The following is a 20,420-nucleotide window of genomic DNA, read 5'->3' on the forward strand; positions in this document are numbered from 1 at the left end:
CATTATCTAGTTATAAAAGTTTAAGTTTAAATAGTTGTAAACTTTTATAAGGCTTAGGCGCTGGAGAATAAACTAATATTGAAGTTTCATATTTCTGACTAGCAATTATCCATACGGAATTTAACTCGTAATGTCCCAGTACAACGAATCGGCTTATTTTTTTGTTTTGATTTGCATAACTTGACAATTTTTATCCTTAGTTAAAACTTAGATTACAATAATTAACGCAAGTTTTTAACATTAAAACACAATTTTTGAACAGTTTTAAACTTTATTTCTATATTATAAATATTTAGGAGACCTTTTATAATAAAAAAACAGTTTTTTTAATATTAGTATTTTTGAGTAAATTATGTTCATAAATATTTATGAAACTAATAACTTTCATCTCTTATATATCATCAAATTACTTAGTGTTTTTAAACAAAGTTATGTTAAATTAATTAGCTGTTTCATTTGCATTTTCAAGCTATACCATCTAAAGTTCATTTAAAACTTACTGTTACTTTGTAAAAATTCTATACACTTTTGAATGTTGGTATCATGTAAAAAGTTTTAGTAATGTTTTAAATTAAACTAGTGCTTTATAAATAAGTTATTAAGGTATGATACACATAATCTTATATTTAGAACAACCAATAAAAGAGTATGTAATCTATAATACTTTATTTAATAGTGTGCAAGTAAAGTTTTACAATGTTATTATTAATTAAAATACGTTTTAAATTTATCTTTTTTTTTATCATTATAAATATTTTTATCCTTGCACATATCATCATTGTTTTAAAATCATGAAAAAAGCCTCAATAAAAAAGAGAAAAGAAAGACTAATTTTGTTGTTTGAAATTTTAAAGTATTACAAATTATATATGTATAAACTATTTTATAACACTTAATATTTTTATAATGGGTTTAGTCTCACTTTTAAAATTGCCCTTCTTTAAAGCTGAAGACTAGCCATAAGTCAATATGTGCTTTAATTAAAATCAAATTCAAAATATACATAAATATTATAAAACAAAATGATACTATGTTTCGTGAACAAATTTAAATTACCAGAAGAATCATTAAAAATTTTAAATAATTTAAAAAGAATCTAACACATAGGATTTACAAACAAATTTTAAACAATCTTGTTTTAATTTTTTTTAGCACGAGTAAACCTGAAGTTTAATTAGATATATTTAAGGTTTCTTATATTTTCTTTTGTTAAATACTTGTTTTAAGAATCAAATAAAACTAATATTGAAAACTGTTATTTGCTAGAATTCATTAAACACAATCTAAAATCTGCGCTTAGAAATTTCAGTCAAACGACTTCGGTTGTAGAAAGAAACTTTGAACATCGAGCTACATACTAAATATTTAATTTAATTGTTTAAATTACTAAATTTATATTTTGAAGACCTTTTTCTTTAAAAAATTGCATTTTCTAATTTTCTAAAATTTGTTACTATATTAAACTTAATTCACTTTAAAATAGTTAGTTTATTTGAAAAAAATCATGAGAATATAAAACATGCTTAGTTTTATCAAAAAATATTATTCAAAAAGCAAAAAAGTTCAAGACTATATTTAATTTTCAAAATTGCTAGAAAATGAATAAACTCTTTTTATATAAACTCAAAAGCATTTTTACATTAACAAAATTATATAAAAAACTATTTAAAGTAGAAAGACCAAATGGTGAAGCATTAAAGTTTAAATCTAAGACATTTTAAACAAAAATTTTCTATTCTACGAAAACAAAATTTATAAATCATTTTCTTGAGAGTTAAACTAATTTTTTTAAATATATCGTACTATCCCTGATAGCCTTACATGAACTCTTATCTTACCAAGTTTTAATCAAACACTCTTGTCTTTATTAATAATTTGATTGTTGTTTAATTTGCTAACATTTTTTCTATATTTATACTTATAACTTGTTACACTCCTAGAGTAGTCTTTTTTGATGATAATCGATTACTGCTTTGTTTTCTTCTAAGTCTTTGTTTATAATAAATTTTAAACTGTGCTATATACTTAATTTCATTTTTTTTAAAGTACAAAGGGAAAAACCTATATTTGACATGTCGGTATAAAATAATCAATGTTTAAATGTAAATAGTTTTACAAATTTGACACTAATTTCAACAAGCACTTTAGAAACAAATATTTAAACTAAGCAAAATGTTTTTATAAAACAAATCAAAAAGTATAACAAAAAAGTAAAACTTGTAACAAATGTTGAACCGTTATAACTTGATTTTTGGTTAAACTGTGTATTTGTTTTACTAAATTATTTTTTATTTATTTTTGTTTGATTAGTTCTAAAACTATAGAAACAACTGTGCAACTATGTTATAAAAAATGGCAATCTTTTTTTTCTAAAAAGTAAAATAACCAGTATTTAATCTTACTAGTACACAATACTATGTGCAAAACATACTTGAAAATTTTTATTTTAACCAACGTAGAAATAAAGTTTTGATAAATTATTCAAATATTATAGAATTTATCAATTTCAGTTTGTTCACTATAATATAAAATATAAATTCCATTAAGCATTTTTAGCTTTAAGAATAAAAATCGCAAGCAATATAGATTAGGCATGTTAAAATAATCCTTTTGGACTGGCTTCATGTTTCCTTAACACCCCCTGAAAAAAAGAAGAAAGAGGAAAAAAAGCTTAGATCAAATATTAAAATGTTGTTTATATATTTCGTTTTGCTTATTTGTTAAATTCTTAAATATTGAATGTTAAACATATTACATACAAATATTACAACTAGAAAGATTTTCATTTAGCTGGACATTTTTTAAAACCAGCTGAAGTAAACTTAAAATTAAAATTTTGTTGTGATTTTGTAACGGAATGCGTTTTTCATTTGAATGCTGAGTGTCGCAAAATTAGTCAACTAGAACGCAAGTTTCTCAGGCAATGTTATTCTTTTTATGGAATAGAGTGGCGGGATAAGACCTATAGACTAAGAATTAGACACGTACTGTATAAATGTAACTGTATGTTAACCTTATAGTGCATTTTTATTTTGTTTAAATATAAGAACTACTATTTACCAATATTTAATTGTTAGAGATTTAGAACATTCAATAATTCACAATAATATTAAAGTATTTTTCACATAGATTTTTTAGTTTTACTTATTGAAAGTTGTTCATAAAAGTAAGTTAAATTTTTGAAATAGTGTTGTTATAATAGTGTCTTGTGGCACTAATAGATAATAAATACATCACCCAAATGGTCTTGTCTTATTTATATAAAGTAGTCTCAAATAGAATCTAGAACCTATTAGTTAGTAATAAAAAATGGTAGAACTAAATTATAATGAGTGTACCAATAAATAAAATGTACCACAATCTATACCTTATAACATCACAAAAAGTTGTGTAATTAAGTTTTATTTTTTTTCTGATAATTTAATTAGTAAGTTGTATAAAACTTCTTTTTAAAATGCTATTCAATGTAAACAAATGATTATTATGCATTATTTATGAACTAGTAATTAAATTTCTACCTCAAAAGTGTTTAATGTAAATAATACGGTTATTTAAACTTATCAACCAATAAATTTTAATGGAGCAAACCATTTAAATTAAAACTACATTAGAATTGAAAATTAGTATATACAATTATTATTATTTATCAAGGTTAGTACATATAAAATTATTTTAGAATTTAATTCTTATGCTTATTATATTCTCACTATGTGATTTTAAAAACTTGAACACTACAAGGATTTAGTGAGTTTTCAATATTTTGTTTAAAATTTTATTTCTTTTAGTGTCTTTTTATGTTTATAGGTGTCAAATAATATGTTTGGATCTTGTAGTGTTTAAGTTACATTTTAAGATAATTTAAATATACTTTTATGAAATTGTATTAATTTAACTAATATTGTTTTAAATGACATTTCAATTCTTTATAATTATATTATAAAAGAAACTAATTTACTATCAAAAATAGTTAAATTGAAATGAAATTAAGATTAAAAACATCATCTAGGAATACCTTGAACTTGTAAATAAATGAGTTTTTTTAAAAGTTTATTACAGTTTTTATTATTTTAATTTGATATAGCCTCATAACTTTTTTTTATTGTTTTTAGTTTGAATTTAGCATACTACTAGTTATTTCAAGTTAGTAATAATTTGTGTTACTAACATTTAACTTTTAATTTTAATTTTTAAATACAAAAAATAAATTAAACACAGCGTTTTCCAGCAAAAAGGTGCTACCCAACCAGCAGAGTGCATACCTAAGAAATATGTACCTAGGTGGCAGGTTTTAATAACAAAAAGTCTTTCGACCCTAGTTATAAAAATGCGGACCTGAAATTATTTATTATTGTGTGCAAGACTTATCCTATTTTGGTAGATTATCTCTTCCTTAAAACTTTAAAATAAAAATACTATGTCATAAAAACAAAATCATTTGTACAGTTTTTGCATAGTTGGACGCCCCTGAAATGATTTATTATCGTGTTTAACACTTGTTCTATTAAATTATTTCGACATTTAAATTTTTTTTGTAGAAAAATATTAAGTTATAAACAAAAATGTTTTTTATAACTTTTTTTGCACAGTTTTAGGCTTTTTTTTTCAATTTCATCTATACTTCACGCTATGATAGTTGCTAATTAATACTATTGTTGCGAATGTTGAGTGTTTAACTTGAAAAGTTCAATTTAGCATTACTTCTTATAAAATATTCAAATAATGTGAAAACTAGTAGAATAGTATTGTTTAAAGTAAACAGAATAATAAATGTAAATCTAACTTAAAAACTTTTAAAAAATAAGTAATTTGTGAGTTATATATAAAACAATAAATTTAAAAAAATTAAGTTTTATTAGTTGTAGTTGAATTTTTGTTACATTTATAATAAGAATAACAAATTTTTTTTAATATTAGTTTTTATAAATGACTGTATAAATATTCTTTAATATAGAAAATAGTAGAATAAAGAAAAAACTGAACTTTTTTAACAATCTAAAATTTATACCCTAATAAATAAATAAAGCTATATCTTGTTTATTTCAGGTTATAAACAGTCTGATTGTATTTTGCATGTATATATTTAATGTTTTAATATTATCATGCAAAAACTATAATTGCTTGTTAAATGTGAAAATATAGGAGGTATAATGTTTAATTTTTTCCAATCACCTTATTTATTCACTTACTAAAGCAGCTTTATTAAACCAGTTATCTAAAATGTGCTTCAACTCATTCAATTTTACAATTTACTCCGGATAATATTTTTTTTGTATACAAATGAAAAGAAATTAAAACTAAGTACAGCATATTTTATATTTAGTCCAACTCGTCAAATTTTTTTATGATATTGTTATATTACTACAGTTTAGCTAACTAAGTTAGTTTATTTCAAACATGTTTTTTAATTGAACTTTCTTTTTTCAATGAGTCATTTTTTTTTGTTTTTCTAGAATTAAAAAATGTTCAATCCTTAGAAGTGGTGCAAGTTTTTATTTCTAAGACTTAAAAAAGATGGCATGTAAAACACACTTTCATTAAATAATTTGAAAAAAAATTGTTGTTTTATTTTCTAATCAATGTTTAAAATTTTATTTTTAATTATTATTAGTAACCATTTTTATAAATTATTAAATATGGGAGATATTAAAACTGCACTAACTGAAACTTCAGCACCTACTGAGAAAAACAGAAATGACCAAAATAAAAATAAAGATCCTTCAGAATCTAATTTTGAATGCAACATTTGTTTACAAACCGCCAAAGATGCTGTTATTACTTTATGTGGTCATTTGTTTTGGTTAGTTTGTAAATCTTATTACAAAAATCTGATTTTTAAAACTATTACAAGTTATTTTTTTATTAAATTGTCAGAAAAGTTTTTTTAACAGTTTAAACAAGCCACTTACTGTAGAACTATTAGGTCTACATTTGGTTTTAATTTACTTAATTGCTTTGTTAAACCATTTTAACCGTGTATGTAACTTAAATTTTTTAACGTATATGTACTTATGTGTATGATATTAAATATTTCTTGTTAATCAAATTCGAAAAACAAAAAAAAAATATTTTAAACTTTAAAGGGATTTAAAAATATAACTACATTTTTATCTTTTTAAATAAAATTTAGTTAATATTGCAAAAAAATAATTCAAATAAAGACTTATTTAGAAATATAGCTGGATTGAGCTGAACTTTAAAAGTACATATTAAACTTGTGTTTTATTTATTTTCATGAGTATTATTTAATTAATAATTTTAACTCACAGCTGGCCCTGTCTGAGCCAATGGTTGGAATCTCCAAACCCCAATTCAAGCAATTGTCCAGTTTGCAAAGCTGGTATCAGCAAAGACAATGTCATACCAATATATGGTAAAAGTTGTTCCAGCCAAGTTGACCCCAGAACGAAAACGAAACCGAGGCCACAAGCCCAACGTCCTCAACCTGAACGCAGGGTTTAATTTTTATTTCAGAATAGTGTTTAATGTTTGAAATGTATTGTATAGCATTTTCAAAATGTTTAAGAAAAGTTTTTTAATCAGTAAGTTTATAAATTCAAGTGATATTGTTAATACCCTGAAACAACCTGGTTTAGTAATGCTTATATCATAGTAATATGTTACAATAGGGTTTAGTTTTGAAAATAGATTTTTAATTATTCTAAATATTTTTGTGAACTTTAGTTTGAATTACGTTTAATTTTTGTGTGCAATAAAGCGTAACTACAAACAAATGAACCAACAAAATAGGTGATAGCTAAGTTGTATACATTTGTATAAAAGACTGTATCAATATGATTAACAAGTAAACTTTTTAAAAGTATTAGTTAAGGAACAATTTTGATTGTGAAATATATTTAAAAATTAAACACTAATTATTGAATGCGGATGATTTACATCTGATATCTATGTCTTGTTGTAAACCGCTTTTAGAAAAATTTAATGCAGAGCTTCAAATAGGTAATTAAAGTTATGAAATAAACTGCACGTATTTATATGCAATAAATTTAAACTTACAAAACTCAAACTTATATATTATACAACAAAGTTACTAATTATTGAAATTATCTCATACTAGCTCATGCTAGCTTGCAATTTTTCATCAGAGAATAGTACGCTGTAAACATGATAATATACAGCTAAAAAAAACATGTTGAGTTACATTTAGTGTTTAGACTTTTAAAAATTCACTTCAGTATATTAATCTTCTATGCTTAGCTTAAATGTAAAAAATGTCTTAGTGCAAAAAAAAAACATTTGTGCAAAATTGTTTTCGTGCAATTTTGTGCCCTCGTGAAATTTTGTATCTTGTGCAATTTTGTACGCCTATGAAAATTTGACAACTACTTATTTAAAATATATGTACATCGTACATACATAAATATTGTAAATACATGTGAAAATTCAAAAAATTTGACAACTCTCATTATAAGATCTTGATAAAACACATTTAACAGTTTAAACAAAAAATTCAGATCCGGGCATGGTACCTCAATTTTAACGGGACTAGAGGTGCAACTGTTGATATCCACGCCCTCATGAACAACACAAACTCGAGGTGAGTGAATAAAATTATATATTAAAAGTCTTAATTCATTATTAGTACTTACAACGACTCCAGGTTATAAAAAAATATAAATTTTAAATAAAAAGCATGAAGAAATAATTCATGAGTAGCACGACTTCGGGTCAGTGAACTTAATACATCTTTACATAAAACAGTCAACAAATTGTTCAATTAAAAAAAAACTATTTGAATTTTATAGACAAACGGAACCGCAAAATCAACAAACTGATGTAAACATCCGGAACAACCAGAACAGTGATACCTCTTCCAAATTTTATATTCTTCTAATCGTCGCTGTTTTCTTGACTTTTTACTTTGTTACTAGGTCTTTTTACCGTTCAAGTTGATTTTAGCAAAACATTTACCGAGTGTTTATCGAACTGAAACATTTTATATTTTAATCTAAACATTTAATTTTGAATTGAAGTGGATTTAGTTTAAAATAATTATTTTGATTTTTTTTCATCGGTAATTTAACTTACATTGCCTTTTTCCTTTCGTAGTTTAATTAATTGTTCTTACCTTTCTTAAAAAAATAATGACTATAGAAATATGAAAAATTATCGTTTTATTTAATTGCTACTGTGGCATTTATTGATTAAAATGGTGGATTCAAATAAACACATAGTCTTATTAGAGAAATAAAAAGTTTAACTTAATGTTTCTAAACTTTATTTAAAAATAATCACTAAAACAACTTTAAGTAGCTAGATATCACATTTTGAACATTTATCTAAACTATATGCCGGATCCTAAACTAAAAGTGTTCTTCGGTTCCGGCCGGATTCTAATTTAAACAAAAATATTCGGGTTCTAACGAGATGGAACTATGGTCAATAAATTTATTTCAACCTTTATAACTCTTTCCAGTTATCGACATATTACCATGAAAATTCTAAATCAGTGTTCTGCACAAGATGCTTAAAAAAATTGATAGACATTTTTGAGCAACTTAATTAATTTAAACTAAAAATTACGATTTTATAAAAAAAAAGATCATAGAAGGCAGCTATACCAAATTTCAAATAAGATACGAATACAGCTGGGTCCTAAAATAAATTAATATTTAATAGATCACACTAAAATCAACTCGTAATTCTAAATATAATATAATTTGTTATAAAGAAAATAAATTACCAAATATATATTAAACATATTACTATGGAAAATTGAAATAGTTAAGTTTAAAAAGGTAAATATTTTTTATGTATTTTAAGCTAGGCCTATGAACTTATTATATGACAAAACAAAACATGTTGAAAAAATTATGAAAGTTAAAATTCTGAAAAATATTCGCACTGATTTAATTTATTAAACTTAAAACGTAACAAAGTTTTGTTTATGAGGTGTCTAAAGACTTGGAAAGTTTATTTTGTTTAAAGCCACCGAAAAATTTGAATCCTTACAAAACAGAAAACAACCATACACTACTTCTTTTATTTTGCAATTTATTTACTAACCCTGCGCTACACATTAAAAAAAAGTATTTCAAACAATATATCAAGGCTCGGCAAACTGAAGCTCTCTAAGCAAAAACTTTCGACGATAAAATTTTGTCCTCGTCCCGAGTTGGTCTCAGGCTAAGGCTCGTTGACCGGTGTCACCCTGATTGAACATTTAGCTAAGTGTTGAAGGTTTGTTTAAATCTCTTGTATATTCATTCAGTTAGTTTCCGTAACTGTGATTTAAACTGTCTAAATGAAAAAGCGGTGAAAAAGTCTAAAAGCTCGTTTGATTAATACTCTTTAATTTTTATTTCATCCATATTATTACAAGTAAGTTTTACACTCATTTAGTTTAAAATTTTACAAAAATGAAACTTGAAAACAATTTAAAACAAAACTTCAATGTACACGATAAATTTCGATAAAGAAAAAGTTATTAATTAAAATAATTCATTTTTATTTTCCTTTATCTTAATAAAGAAATACTAAAGCTAAATACGATTATCAAAAACTCTGTTGAATCTTAACAGTTATTATTTTCTTAAAATTTTTGTAAATACAAATTAAAATTCGTTAGCGAATAGCAAGTAAAACACTTAATATGATAAAGAATCGAAACATTAGCTTACGAGTAATAACCAAAATTAAAATGGGTCACTTCAGTCTATTACACTAATGCCATTTTCAGTTTTTATCTAGTGAACATGTTTTAGTTGTCTAAGAAATTTTAGAAATTAGATAAATTTTTAAAGGTAATAATGAAACTACTTTATAAAACATTTGAGTAACAACTTGAATGTTTAATTTTTAAAAGTTTTTTACAATATTTCATCTATTAGTCTTTTAATTGGTAAAAAGATGCTTTTCATATTTTCTGTTTGAATTTTTTGTTTTATTTACTTTTAGAACTTTAAAATCTTCTATCTACATTGAACAATTGATCCTATTGAGCATATTTTTAACCATAAACTTTTTAATAAATGCATTTGTTTTTGTATATGTTATTAGAAAAATAAAACTTGCACTCACAGCTGGCCCTGTCTTAGCCAATGGTTGGAATTTCCTCTCTAAGCAAAAACTTTCGACGTTAGAATTTTGTCCTCGTCACGAGTTGGTCTTAGGCTACCGTGAAGGTAGCCTTGTGTTCGTCTTGAAGGTTTATTTAAATCTCTTGTAAATTCATTCAGTTAGTTTCCGTAAATTAGAATCGGTGAAAAAGTTTAAAAGCTTGTTTAATTAATACTTTTTAATTTTTATTTCATGTATGTTATTACAAGTACATTATACACTCATTTAGTTTAAAGTTCTAGAAACATAAAACTTTAAAAAAATTATAACAAAAATTCTGTGTACTCTAGAAAGTTTTAATTTCACACGTTTTTAATTTTTAAATCACTATTTAATCATTATCTTCTACAGTACCGCTTTTTTTCAATTTTTATTAGAATTATAGGTATTTTTATTACGTTGCCTTAATAATTTTGTTCTAATTATATGTGCATAGAGCTACTAGAAAAAATAAGTCAGTAACTACTTTTGATTTATTTACATCTCAAATTAAAGTATCTGCGAACAAAAATTAACCCTAAAAGAAGCATAAGAAACAAACAAAAACCTTGCATAACTTACAAAACTTTTTGATACAAAAGAAGAAAACCAACTAAAGTATATAAAAAAATGCACTCCTGAAAATTTACAACGAACTAACTTTTCCCATGAACATATTTTGATCTTGGTGCAAAATCATGAACACAAACGGATGATCAACAATAAAATCAATTGAGTCGCAATACGCGATCTCGTCTACTCCGGTTGCTGCAGCTGCTTCAGTTCCTTCCTCACTTGTTTCAATGAAAGCTTTGTGAACTACATTAGACACACAAAGTCCACTTGATTGCATGGACATCGCACTAAAATTTGCATTTTCTTCATCAAAAGCGTCTTTTATTCCTAACGAACGTAGAGTTTCGTTCAAGTTTGCTTCATACTCAATTTTGAACTTTGGCAATTGCAAAAATATATCTTCTCCTATGAAGTTTTTACCTTGTTCGAGGTCTCTAATAGTTTTGACGTCTAGCTTTTTGATTACATTTTTCAATCCAAGTCTTTCATCTGGTAAAATTATCAGCATACTGAAATCTGGTTGCTTGTAAGGAATTTTTACACACTTGAACCCTTTTTCTTCAACAGAAAGATACGAATAATAACCTTCGTCTTTCATCATCTTAACGGTAGATGTTTTCTTTTCTGTACAATGAAATGGAGCATCACTGGTGTTACGTGGATCGAACTTATTAAACCAATCGCCTTTGAAGTAGATACAACTAACTAGAACACATGCAGTATTTGGGTCCATGTCATTAAATAAATCTTTTATTTTTCCATTAGTACAATTTGCTACCCAGTTATTTATAAACGTTTTCGATCTTTCGGCATTGTTTATGTAGTCCAAAGGCTGCATTTGGCATTTAAAAGCTGATTCCATATTACTTTTGAACTTTGCTACCATCTGAAACCTTTTTGATGGAAATACAGAATTAGCAAGCTTGACTTCTAAACCTTCGGAGCTTAAATTGAGAACATCATTCAGCGCTTTAAGCTGTCCAAGAAGTTGTTCATCTTTAACAAGTCCTAGTGCCTCTTCAAGCTGCTGCTTTGTTTTCCCATTAGAACCAAGTAGTAGCATTGAAAGAGCAAGCGAAATGCTCAGTGGTGAAAAGAATATGTTCTTATCTTCATCTGTGCTTACACAAAGCTTTTGAATGAGATTGGCGTTAAACGTGTTGAAATTCATACTGGATTTAAAAAATACCAACCCTGTTTTATACAATTTTATATTTGTAATATCATTTACTTATGTATATTTATTATTCTGATTTTATCTTACCAATCAAATCGTATGTTTACTGAATTAAAGAAATAGTTTATTATGGCCTACTCTGAACTGTAGTAACTAAATGATTTAAGTTATTCTGCACGTTACATAACAATTTAGATTAACCGACTCAACTATTGTAAAAGTATTTAAGGTTTACATCTCAAAAAAAAAAGAAAATTAATTGAAACAGTACCTGTGGGCTTTCTTAGTAAGATTAATAATAAAAAGAATAACAATATAAGAGAAAGTTTCTTTTATAGTATATATCCATGTTTTAGTATTTTCAAAACTTCTTTTATCCTTTTATTAAAAAGTATTTCTAAATTCAAAAACCTAAAATAGTTCTGTGGGTTTAATCAGTAAGAATAAAGTTCTAAAAAAAAATTGTAGAAGTATCTAGTTCATAATAACTCATAATTGTTAGAATTTGTACTTTCAAAATTCAAGTTTTCAATACTTATACAGCAGTGCATCCTTTAAAAAATGATTCATTTTGTATAAGCCCTGCTTTATGTTTATTGCTTAAATATTTTTGTAAGCAGCATATCAATATTTTTAAGCTCGTTTAGCAAGGTTTATGGTATATTCGTTAAATTGACTTTAACTTACATAAATTGATAAGAGCACAAACAAATTACTTTATTATGAATGTACTACATTCTACAATCTTTAAATAAATGATTTGCAATTATAAATTCAATATATTATATGCTCTACTATGAATTTCTCGACACTTTTAGCGCCAATGAGCTACTTTCTTTTCGTTCAGAGGTAGATATTAAAGCAATATAATTAAGTTAGAAAGTAACTGATATAGTATTATTAATATTTTTATGCATTTTTTAACATCAAGTATGGTTTCAGACTAAGTTCTTGATAAGTTTTTTTTTGTAGATCTACATAAGGGGTCAGCAGCTTTTTATATACCAAATTTTTGCTCTTTGCCTACAGTTATTAGTTGTAGTAACCATCAACAAAAATACTATTTTTATCAAAAAGATGTAAACAAGCAATAAAACAGAACTAGTAATTACTTATTGTGTTTTTTTACTTAGCTATTTTTTTTGTTAAAAAATTTATTTTGGTTAAATAATTAACAAAATTCTACTAGCTTTATATATATCATTTAAGCAGACGTAAAACGAAAAAAGTTGTATAAGGTCTTCTTATAATGATTTAAAACCAGCTATTGTAACCTTTTTATAGTATAGTGATACCCAGCAATATTTTAGGTATAATACTAGTTTGTTTCTTAAATAGATATATATTTTGAGGAAATTATATTGCTCATCATAAACTTTCCTTTTTATGGTCTTTGAATTCTTTATTTTTTTTTAGTTTAACAGAGCATCAAGATATTGAGTGTTACAAAAGATAAATTCTAGTAATTGTTAAAAAAAGATCCTAGTGAACCAAGTTCACTGGATAGTAAAAAAACAATATATACAGTAATATTCCTCTATTGTACCAAAATATGAGTAACACATGTTTGTTAAAGAGTTAACACACTTAAACTGGGTTATGAATGGAAAGGAATAATAACTTTGTGTCAACTAAAACTTACAACTAGAAGAGTTGGCTAAGCGCGCATAAGTACGAATTAAAGTTTTAATTAAATCATTTAAGTTTACTTACTTTATAATTAACATATAGTAAAACTTTACATTAATACAATGACAATAACACGCCTTATAAAATATTACAAAAATATAGAAACGGTATAATTAATTTATTTCGTTTACCTAAATCAGACTCCTTAATAAAATAAGAAAAGCTTCTAGTGCAATCAAGTGGAAAACATTACTACAAGTTTTAAAAATTTTGAATCTGTTTAAGATTTTAAATTCTCGCTTCTACAGGGAGACTCCATGGTCATCCTGCCATGTTTAGAAAAAAAAAAGAATTAAAACTAAACTTTGAAGTTGCCAGTTTCAATAGTATTTTAAAATTCATACTGTTTATTGAAGGTAGCTGTTCCCTAGCAATATCTTCTTAACAGAGTCAGTGGAAAGTCTTATATAATAACAGACAACTATAAAAAACTACGAAAATCATTCCTAATTAGAAAACAAAGTTCATGACAATCAGCTTTTGCAGAGTTTTTGTACTTTTATAAATTGATAAACACTCGAATTTATTTTTCTTAAGTAATCTAAGTTATGAGTAATGATTTTCGAGAGTGAATATTTCGGGCTTACGTTTGTTTTTAATTTAAAACAAGGTTTGATTTAATAAACAAGACTTAACTGTTATTTGCTAATTATATAAAAGTAGTCATTAAATTCATAAATAACTAAATTGATATAATAGTTTGTGTGATAAATTAGAGAACTAGATATATACATTTTTACTTTCGTAATAATAATAAAATTTTTAACTATACATTACGTTTGAAATATATATGTTCAAAAATATTCTCAAGTAGTTTTTAACTTTTTAATAGTTGTTGTTAATGACATTTTACAATTTTAGGAATTCTGAAACATTAAACTTTTTTTTTACTTTGCACGGATCTTCTGTCAATAAAAATATTAATACAATTGGTGATAACAAAAACAAAAAATTGTTGAAGTTTTAAAACTGTTTAATAAAATTGTATTAAGTATTGATAAAAACATTTTAAATCGTTGTTTTATCAACTGCTTTTACTAACTAATCAAATTATTTTAATCTCCATACTTTTTTAGAAACTACAAACCTAAACTGATCAAAAAAAAAATCTAAAAAAATTAATTATTTTAAAAAACTATTTTTTATTTTTGGTTTGTCATATATTTTTAAAGTATTTCTGTTTCTATTTTTATTTTTAGTTAATTATTACACTAAAATTAGTACTTTATACAAATTATATTATAACATAAAGAATGATTCATTTTAATTTTTTAATTATAAAAATATAGGAACAAGATACTGACTGACAATTAATGATTGAGTTTTATTTAATGCTCAAAAAAAAAAGGTATCTTACAGTTGTCTGCATATTGAAACATAGAGTCATTAAGTTAACAAAGTAAAAGTGTTTTAGTTTCTTAAAGACGAAAGTTAAAAAAAAATACGGCATGTGAAACAGTTTTTAAGTTTTTATTTCCAACAAACTTTGTTTATTTTAACACATTAGAAAGTTTTGTTAACAATGATTGAAACTTAAGACATGGTGTTCGGCCTGTTAAAGTCTACTAAATTATCTAAATGGATTTTTAAACATCGTTTTCTTCATCACTTAGTGTCTTAACACTTTTAATTTTTGGTGCAGAGTTATGATTTGATTACGTTAAATTTTTTCGTTTTGTAGTCCTTGCTGAAAAATATTATTATGTTTATTAAGCATATAAAGTAAATCCAAATTAGCACTAGGCTGAACTACATGACCTTAAAATTAATTTTTGCCATTTTGCAGCCTTGTTGTTAATGGTTTTGTTGTTTAGTTTAAAAGTAAAATATAAAAATTTATCTAGTATAAACTTAAATTTTTTTGATAAAAATATAAAACTTAAAAACTAATACAAACCTGCTATTTGATGGTTCGAGTTGCTTATTTGCTGAGTTGTATCACTAACTTTAGTATATTTATTGTAATGTTCTGTAAAAGTTTGCTTACTTTTTTGACTTGTCACCAAATCAGTTTTAGTTTTATTGTTTATTTTGGATTGACTTGAGTTAGCAACGCTATTTTGAAATTTTTCATTTACTGGAGAGTAATACAACAAATCTTCATTAATTAGTCTTTGTAGGTCTTCGATAAAGAAAACATCGTGTAACTGAAATAAGAAATTCATTTTTTTATATTTAATTATTCTAAGCTATTAAAATGATACATTTCAAGTTTTAAAAAATGCTTACTAAAGTGTTTACAACATAACAATAATAAAATAATAAATAATGGCTTAAATATTTAAATATAGTTTTATATGGTTTTTTTTTTATAAATTTCTAATGTATTCAAACTAACTGTTTGATGAATAAGTTCTATCACTTTAGCTTCGATATTTGCTTTGCTAGCAAGTTGGTTCTGTTTTGTTTTTATTTAATAATTATATATACATGTTTGTATAAATGGATAGTAAAAATGTTTAAGATGCTAAGTTTACTTAAAACAAAGTAAATTAAAATTCATAATCTTTTTCATTAACTATTAATAAACAGCTTAAAGTTATATAAATAAAACTTATTATCTAAAGTCTTGGAACTAGTGATGTGTTGTAACTCTATAATATACAAAATAAATTATTTTTCAAAAATTACTAATTTTGTCACAAACATTTGGTGAGCATTGCAGAGTGTTGGCTTCTTCAGAGTTTTGATTTTCTGGCAAGTTGTTGGAAGACATCTTTAAAATTATGTTTAATGTGTAGTTCTACAGTACTAAGTTTTAACATAAAAGTAGTAAATTAAAATATGTATTCACAGTTAATTGACTTAAAGGAATTTCCTTTTAAACGTTTATAAAACAGATTAGAATGAATTTTTTTATCAAAAAACAAAACATAACAATTCAAACTTACCTAACACTCAAATAGTTTACGACAATGAAAATTTTACAACAAACAAAAAAAAAAAACTTAGCTAATAATTTAGATCCTAATATTTAGATAATTTACAATAATATGTTTCTTTGCTTGGTAAAATCTTAAGTTCTTAATTTAATAATATTCAGAAACTAATTTATTGTTTTAATATAAGCAACTTAAAACAATTACTTTAAGTTTACAAAATTATAATGTTTTAAAGTTGTTAATGAACTGAGATTAAATACTAAATTAAGTATTTTTTACTAAATTGACTTTTAATTTAACTCTCAATTAAGCTCCTTAACAACTTTCATAAAGTTTAACAGGCAGCTTTATTTCAGAAAAATAAATAAATATTTTTATTTAAATCAGCTGAATTTTTCTAGAATTTTAAAAGAATATTTTTTTCATGTGTCATAGTTAGTTTAGATATGTCATAATTAGTAAAAATGAAAAAATAAAAGTTTAAAACTTAACTACATTAATAATTGTTCAGTTAATATTGTTATAATTTTAAGTTGATTAATTGTTACAAAAGAAAACATTTAAATTATACTTGTTTTATATTTAATTGGAACAAAGTGGTATTTTAATAAACTTTTATAAATAAATATGCTTAAAATAAAAATTTCATTTTAGACAACTAAAAAGTAGCAACTAAAAATTTACTCAACTTACTGCAACTTAGCTTATTAAAAACAAAAAAAACAGTTGTAAGGAGCTATCATATTATATTAAGAAGAAAAACAGTATAGAAACTACAAAACTGATTAAGTTTATTAAAGAATAGAAAACAGTTATTGAATAGATTAATAAACATTTTACTAATTTAAATCTGTATTTTAAATCGACAATCTCAAAGTTTAAAAGTTAATACAAAAAGAAAATTTGAATTTATTCTAACTTCTTTAACAATTAATAAAATTTAGGTTTAAAAAAGTTAAGATTTTGTGTATATCTTATTAATTACTTCAAGCACTTAAACAATCGATCACACAAAAGTATAGTTTTTTTTCATTAAACTTATTATTATAAAACAGCTATTATTTGAACATATTTTTAAAACCATTTGTTTGTGTATATCTTAAGTTTTTAAAGGGTTTCACAAAAATTCGCCTAAGCGTTTAAGTTAACTTTTTGTTAATTTCTAAAAGTCATCATTGTTTAGTAAAAGAAAAAGAATACTACTATGTATCATTATTTAAAAATACTTTTTATGTTTTGTAAAAGTTTTTCATGCGTTTTAGTTATATAAACTGTTTGAAGCTATTTTACAATTTCTTTTTTTACAGGACAGTGGCTCAAAAGCAGAATTTTAAAGTCTTCGTTTATTTAACACTATAATGTAAGTCTTAAATGTTTTTAAATAACACTAGCATAAAAATATTAAAAAATTAAATTATAAATTACAAAAGCAAAAAAAAAAAATACAAATTTTGGTAAAAATTTAATCGCTAATATTATATAAAATTTATTGTCCATTTTCGGATAAAATTTTAAGGATGTCATCTAGGAATATAATAAAACTTCGAATACTTGGAAAACTAACTAAATTTTAATTTTCAGTTATATCTCAATTGTTATTGCTAAATTTACTTCGTGCTAAGTTGTTTTTTTTTACATTGTTTTTATTCTTATGATCCTTTACAGAATTTTATACCTGCTTTCGTTAAAAAAGTTTGTGTTTTAAAAAATTATATCAAGAAAATGAATTTAGAGTTTTTTTTTCATTATTGAAGCTATTACTGCATATTTAATTTTTGATTACTTACTGTAAAACTATTTTCTATACACCGCCGCATTATTTTTATATTTAGCTAAATTGTTATTTACTTATGTTGCTTATTTAAAAAATGAAAATAATGTATGTAATAAATTAAAAATGATAACTAGACAAGGCTGCATTTTCATTTCTTTTTTACTGTAATAAACTTAATGGCTATCATAAACAATTAAGTTTAAGTTACTTATTAACCTTAGTAAAGTCTTAACAAAGTGTTTAAATTGTTTTATTCTTGAGCTTTTTGCTATCTAAGTTAAAGTTTTGAAACATTTTTGTTTTCATGTTTGATACAATCTACCAGAGTTAAGAAATGACAAATTTCAGAGATTATAAATTTCATACTATATAGTATAAAACTTACTAACTTGAAAAACATAATTAGATGAAGCTGAGTTTAAAATTTTATAACCACAATAAATATATTGGCTAACATAAAATTACATTTGTAAATACTGTTTACTAATTCATACTAGCGTAACATCAACAACGTTATCTTATAGACTTCTCACGTTCAGTTTTGATCTAAAATTTAAATTTGTTTCAACTTTCTAATAAAAGGTAGTTCTGCGTTTAAAATAAAAAAAAGTTTTATGATTATACTTTTTGTTTTGCCTTAAAGTTAAAACTTGTATTTTGTAAGTTTAAATTACTTTTTAAGTTCTGGAAAAGACATCAAACTTTTTTTTTTTTCCTCCAAGTTTTTTTTAATTGAGTTTTTTGACAATTGAATTACTTTACTTACACAATTTTCCAATATTTTTTTACCTTTTTGTTTACTGAATTGAAATACCCGATACAAAAAATGTCATCAATTTCAAAAATTGTTGACATATTTTAAGATTCTTACAAACAAACTAACATACAAATTTTTGTGAAAATGTTTAGAATAAAAAAATTTACTTATGATAAAAAAAATTATTCAAATTTTATTAGTTACAAAGTGTTTACATTACATTTTGATTGTGTAAAAGAAATGAATAATTATTTTAAAAAACTTAAAATTGATAAGAAAATTATTTGTTTTCTTTTTAGTTTGAACTAAGTATTAATTTGTTTTTCGCAAACACTGTTTTTAGCTAAACGGAAAGCAATAGCTGCTGAGACATAGCAATTAAATTTCACTTAAACTTTTGTGATGTAAAAATTCTAAATAACTAATATTCTTATTTCACAAATAATAATATGTATATTATCATCACATAATTTAGTATTATTTATCTTTAACAAAAGAACTAACTTTTAGAGAATTATTGTACAGTCTGAATTTGCAATCAAAAATTAAAAGCGATAACAAAAATACAAAAAACAATATTTTCTTTATGTTTTTACGACAATGTAAGTCGCTAATCTTAACAATATAATGTACAGCATATATATGAAGCAGCTTAAAATGTAAATATTCACATATTTATAACGTTGACAGAAAAGATAGTGTTCTCACTTTTTTTTTGATGAAAGAGTATAAAATTTCACGTTTTATACATTAAAGATATGATGGCAAAAATCTGTACTGTGCACTTGCTTAAACATATTTAAAATTATTTTAACATTATAATTCTTGCTATAAGAATACATTACCAGCAAGATAATTAACTTTTGTTGAGATTTTTAAAGAAAACTACTAACAACTTGGAAAAACATCTGTAAAAAATATAAAAATTTAAAAACTTAGGATGACTAGATTTTCAAAAATTCTAATGGTTAGAACTTTTAAATAATTATTGCTTTTCTTCGAATAAAAGTATCGTTGTTTTCAAAGTTTAAGAAAGACAAAACAAATATATAACCTTAAATTCACCTTATTCATAAACTAAACAACAAACTTAAATACTTCAAGTTTTTTGAGATCTAAACATACAAGCAGATTGTCATTGACAACCTTTAAAAATATAAAGAATAAGAAAAAAGATGAAAAACATTTCACTAATTTCAAAGCATTTTTTGTTATTTTATAAAATTCTTACAAACAATTATGGTATATAAATAAGGCAGTGTGTCCACTAAAAGCGTTTTAAAGTGCTTTAAACAAAGTAAACAAATTAGTTAAGTTAGTTTTAATTTTATAAAACAATAGTAATAAATTCGAGCAGTTTTACTTTAAAAAATTAGAACTTATATAACTAAAAATGAAGAATATATATACGATAGCTATTATTTTAGAAACACCAATTAGTGCTAGAGACTATAGTTAAGTTTTAAATAGTAATTATATTTTGTACAAAAATTACTTAGAAGTTTTATT

At 23.9% G+C, this 20,420-nt stretch overlaps 2 protein-coding genes across 2 annotated transcripts; one reads left to right on the forward strand and one right to left on the reverse strand.

Moving 5' to 3' along the window:
- The first annotated feature begins 5,633 nt into the window (after positions 1–5,633).
- On the forward strand, positions 5,634–7,559 carry LOC145839268 (E3 ubiquitin-protein ligase RNF185-like). Its single transcript, XM_082946865.1, has 3 exons — positions 5,634–5,797; positions 6,267–6,453; positions 7,473–7,559. The coding sequence occupies exons 1-3, from the start codon at positions 5,634–5,636 to the stop codon at positions 7,557–7,559; spliced, it is 438 nt and encodes a 145-aa protein (XP_082802991.1).
- Positions 7,560–10,702: 3,143 nt separating this feature from the next.
- LOC145839269 (leukocyte elastase inhibitor A-like) lies at positions 10,703–16,214 on the reverse strand. Its single transcript, XM_082946866.1, has 4 exons — positions 16,146–16,214; positions 15,837–15,896; positions 15,396–15,645; positions 10,703–11,826 (listed from the first exon to the last, which is right to left on the reverse strand). The coding sequence occupies exons 1-4, from the start codon at positions 16,212–16,214 to the stop codon at positions 10,703–10,705; spliced, it is 1,503 nt and encodes a 500-aa protein (XP_082802992.1).
- Between the last annotated feature and the right edge of the window lie 4,206 nt (positions 16,215–20,420).

The sequence above is a fragment of the Thalia democratica genome, chromosome 6 (assembly GCF_965202585.1).
Source record: "Thalia democratica chromosome 6, ktThaDemo2.hap1.1, whole genome shotgun sequence".
Classification (NCBI taxonomy): domain Eukaryota; kingdom Metazoa; phylum Chordata; class Thaliacea; order Salpida; family Salpidae; genus Thalia; species Thalia democratica.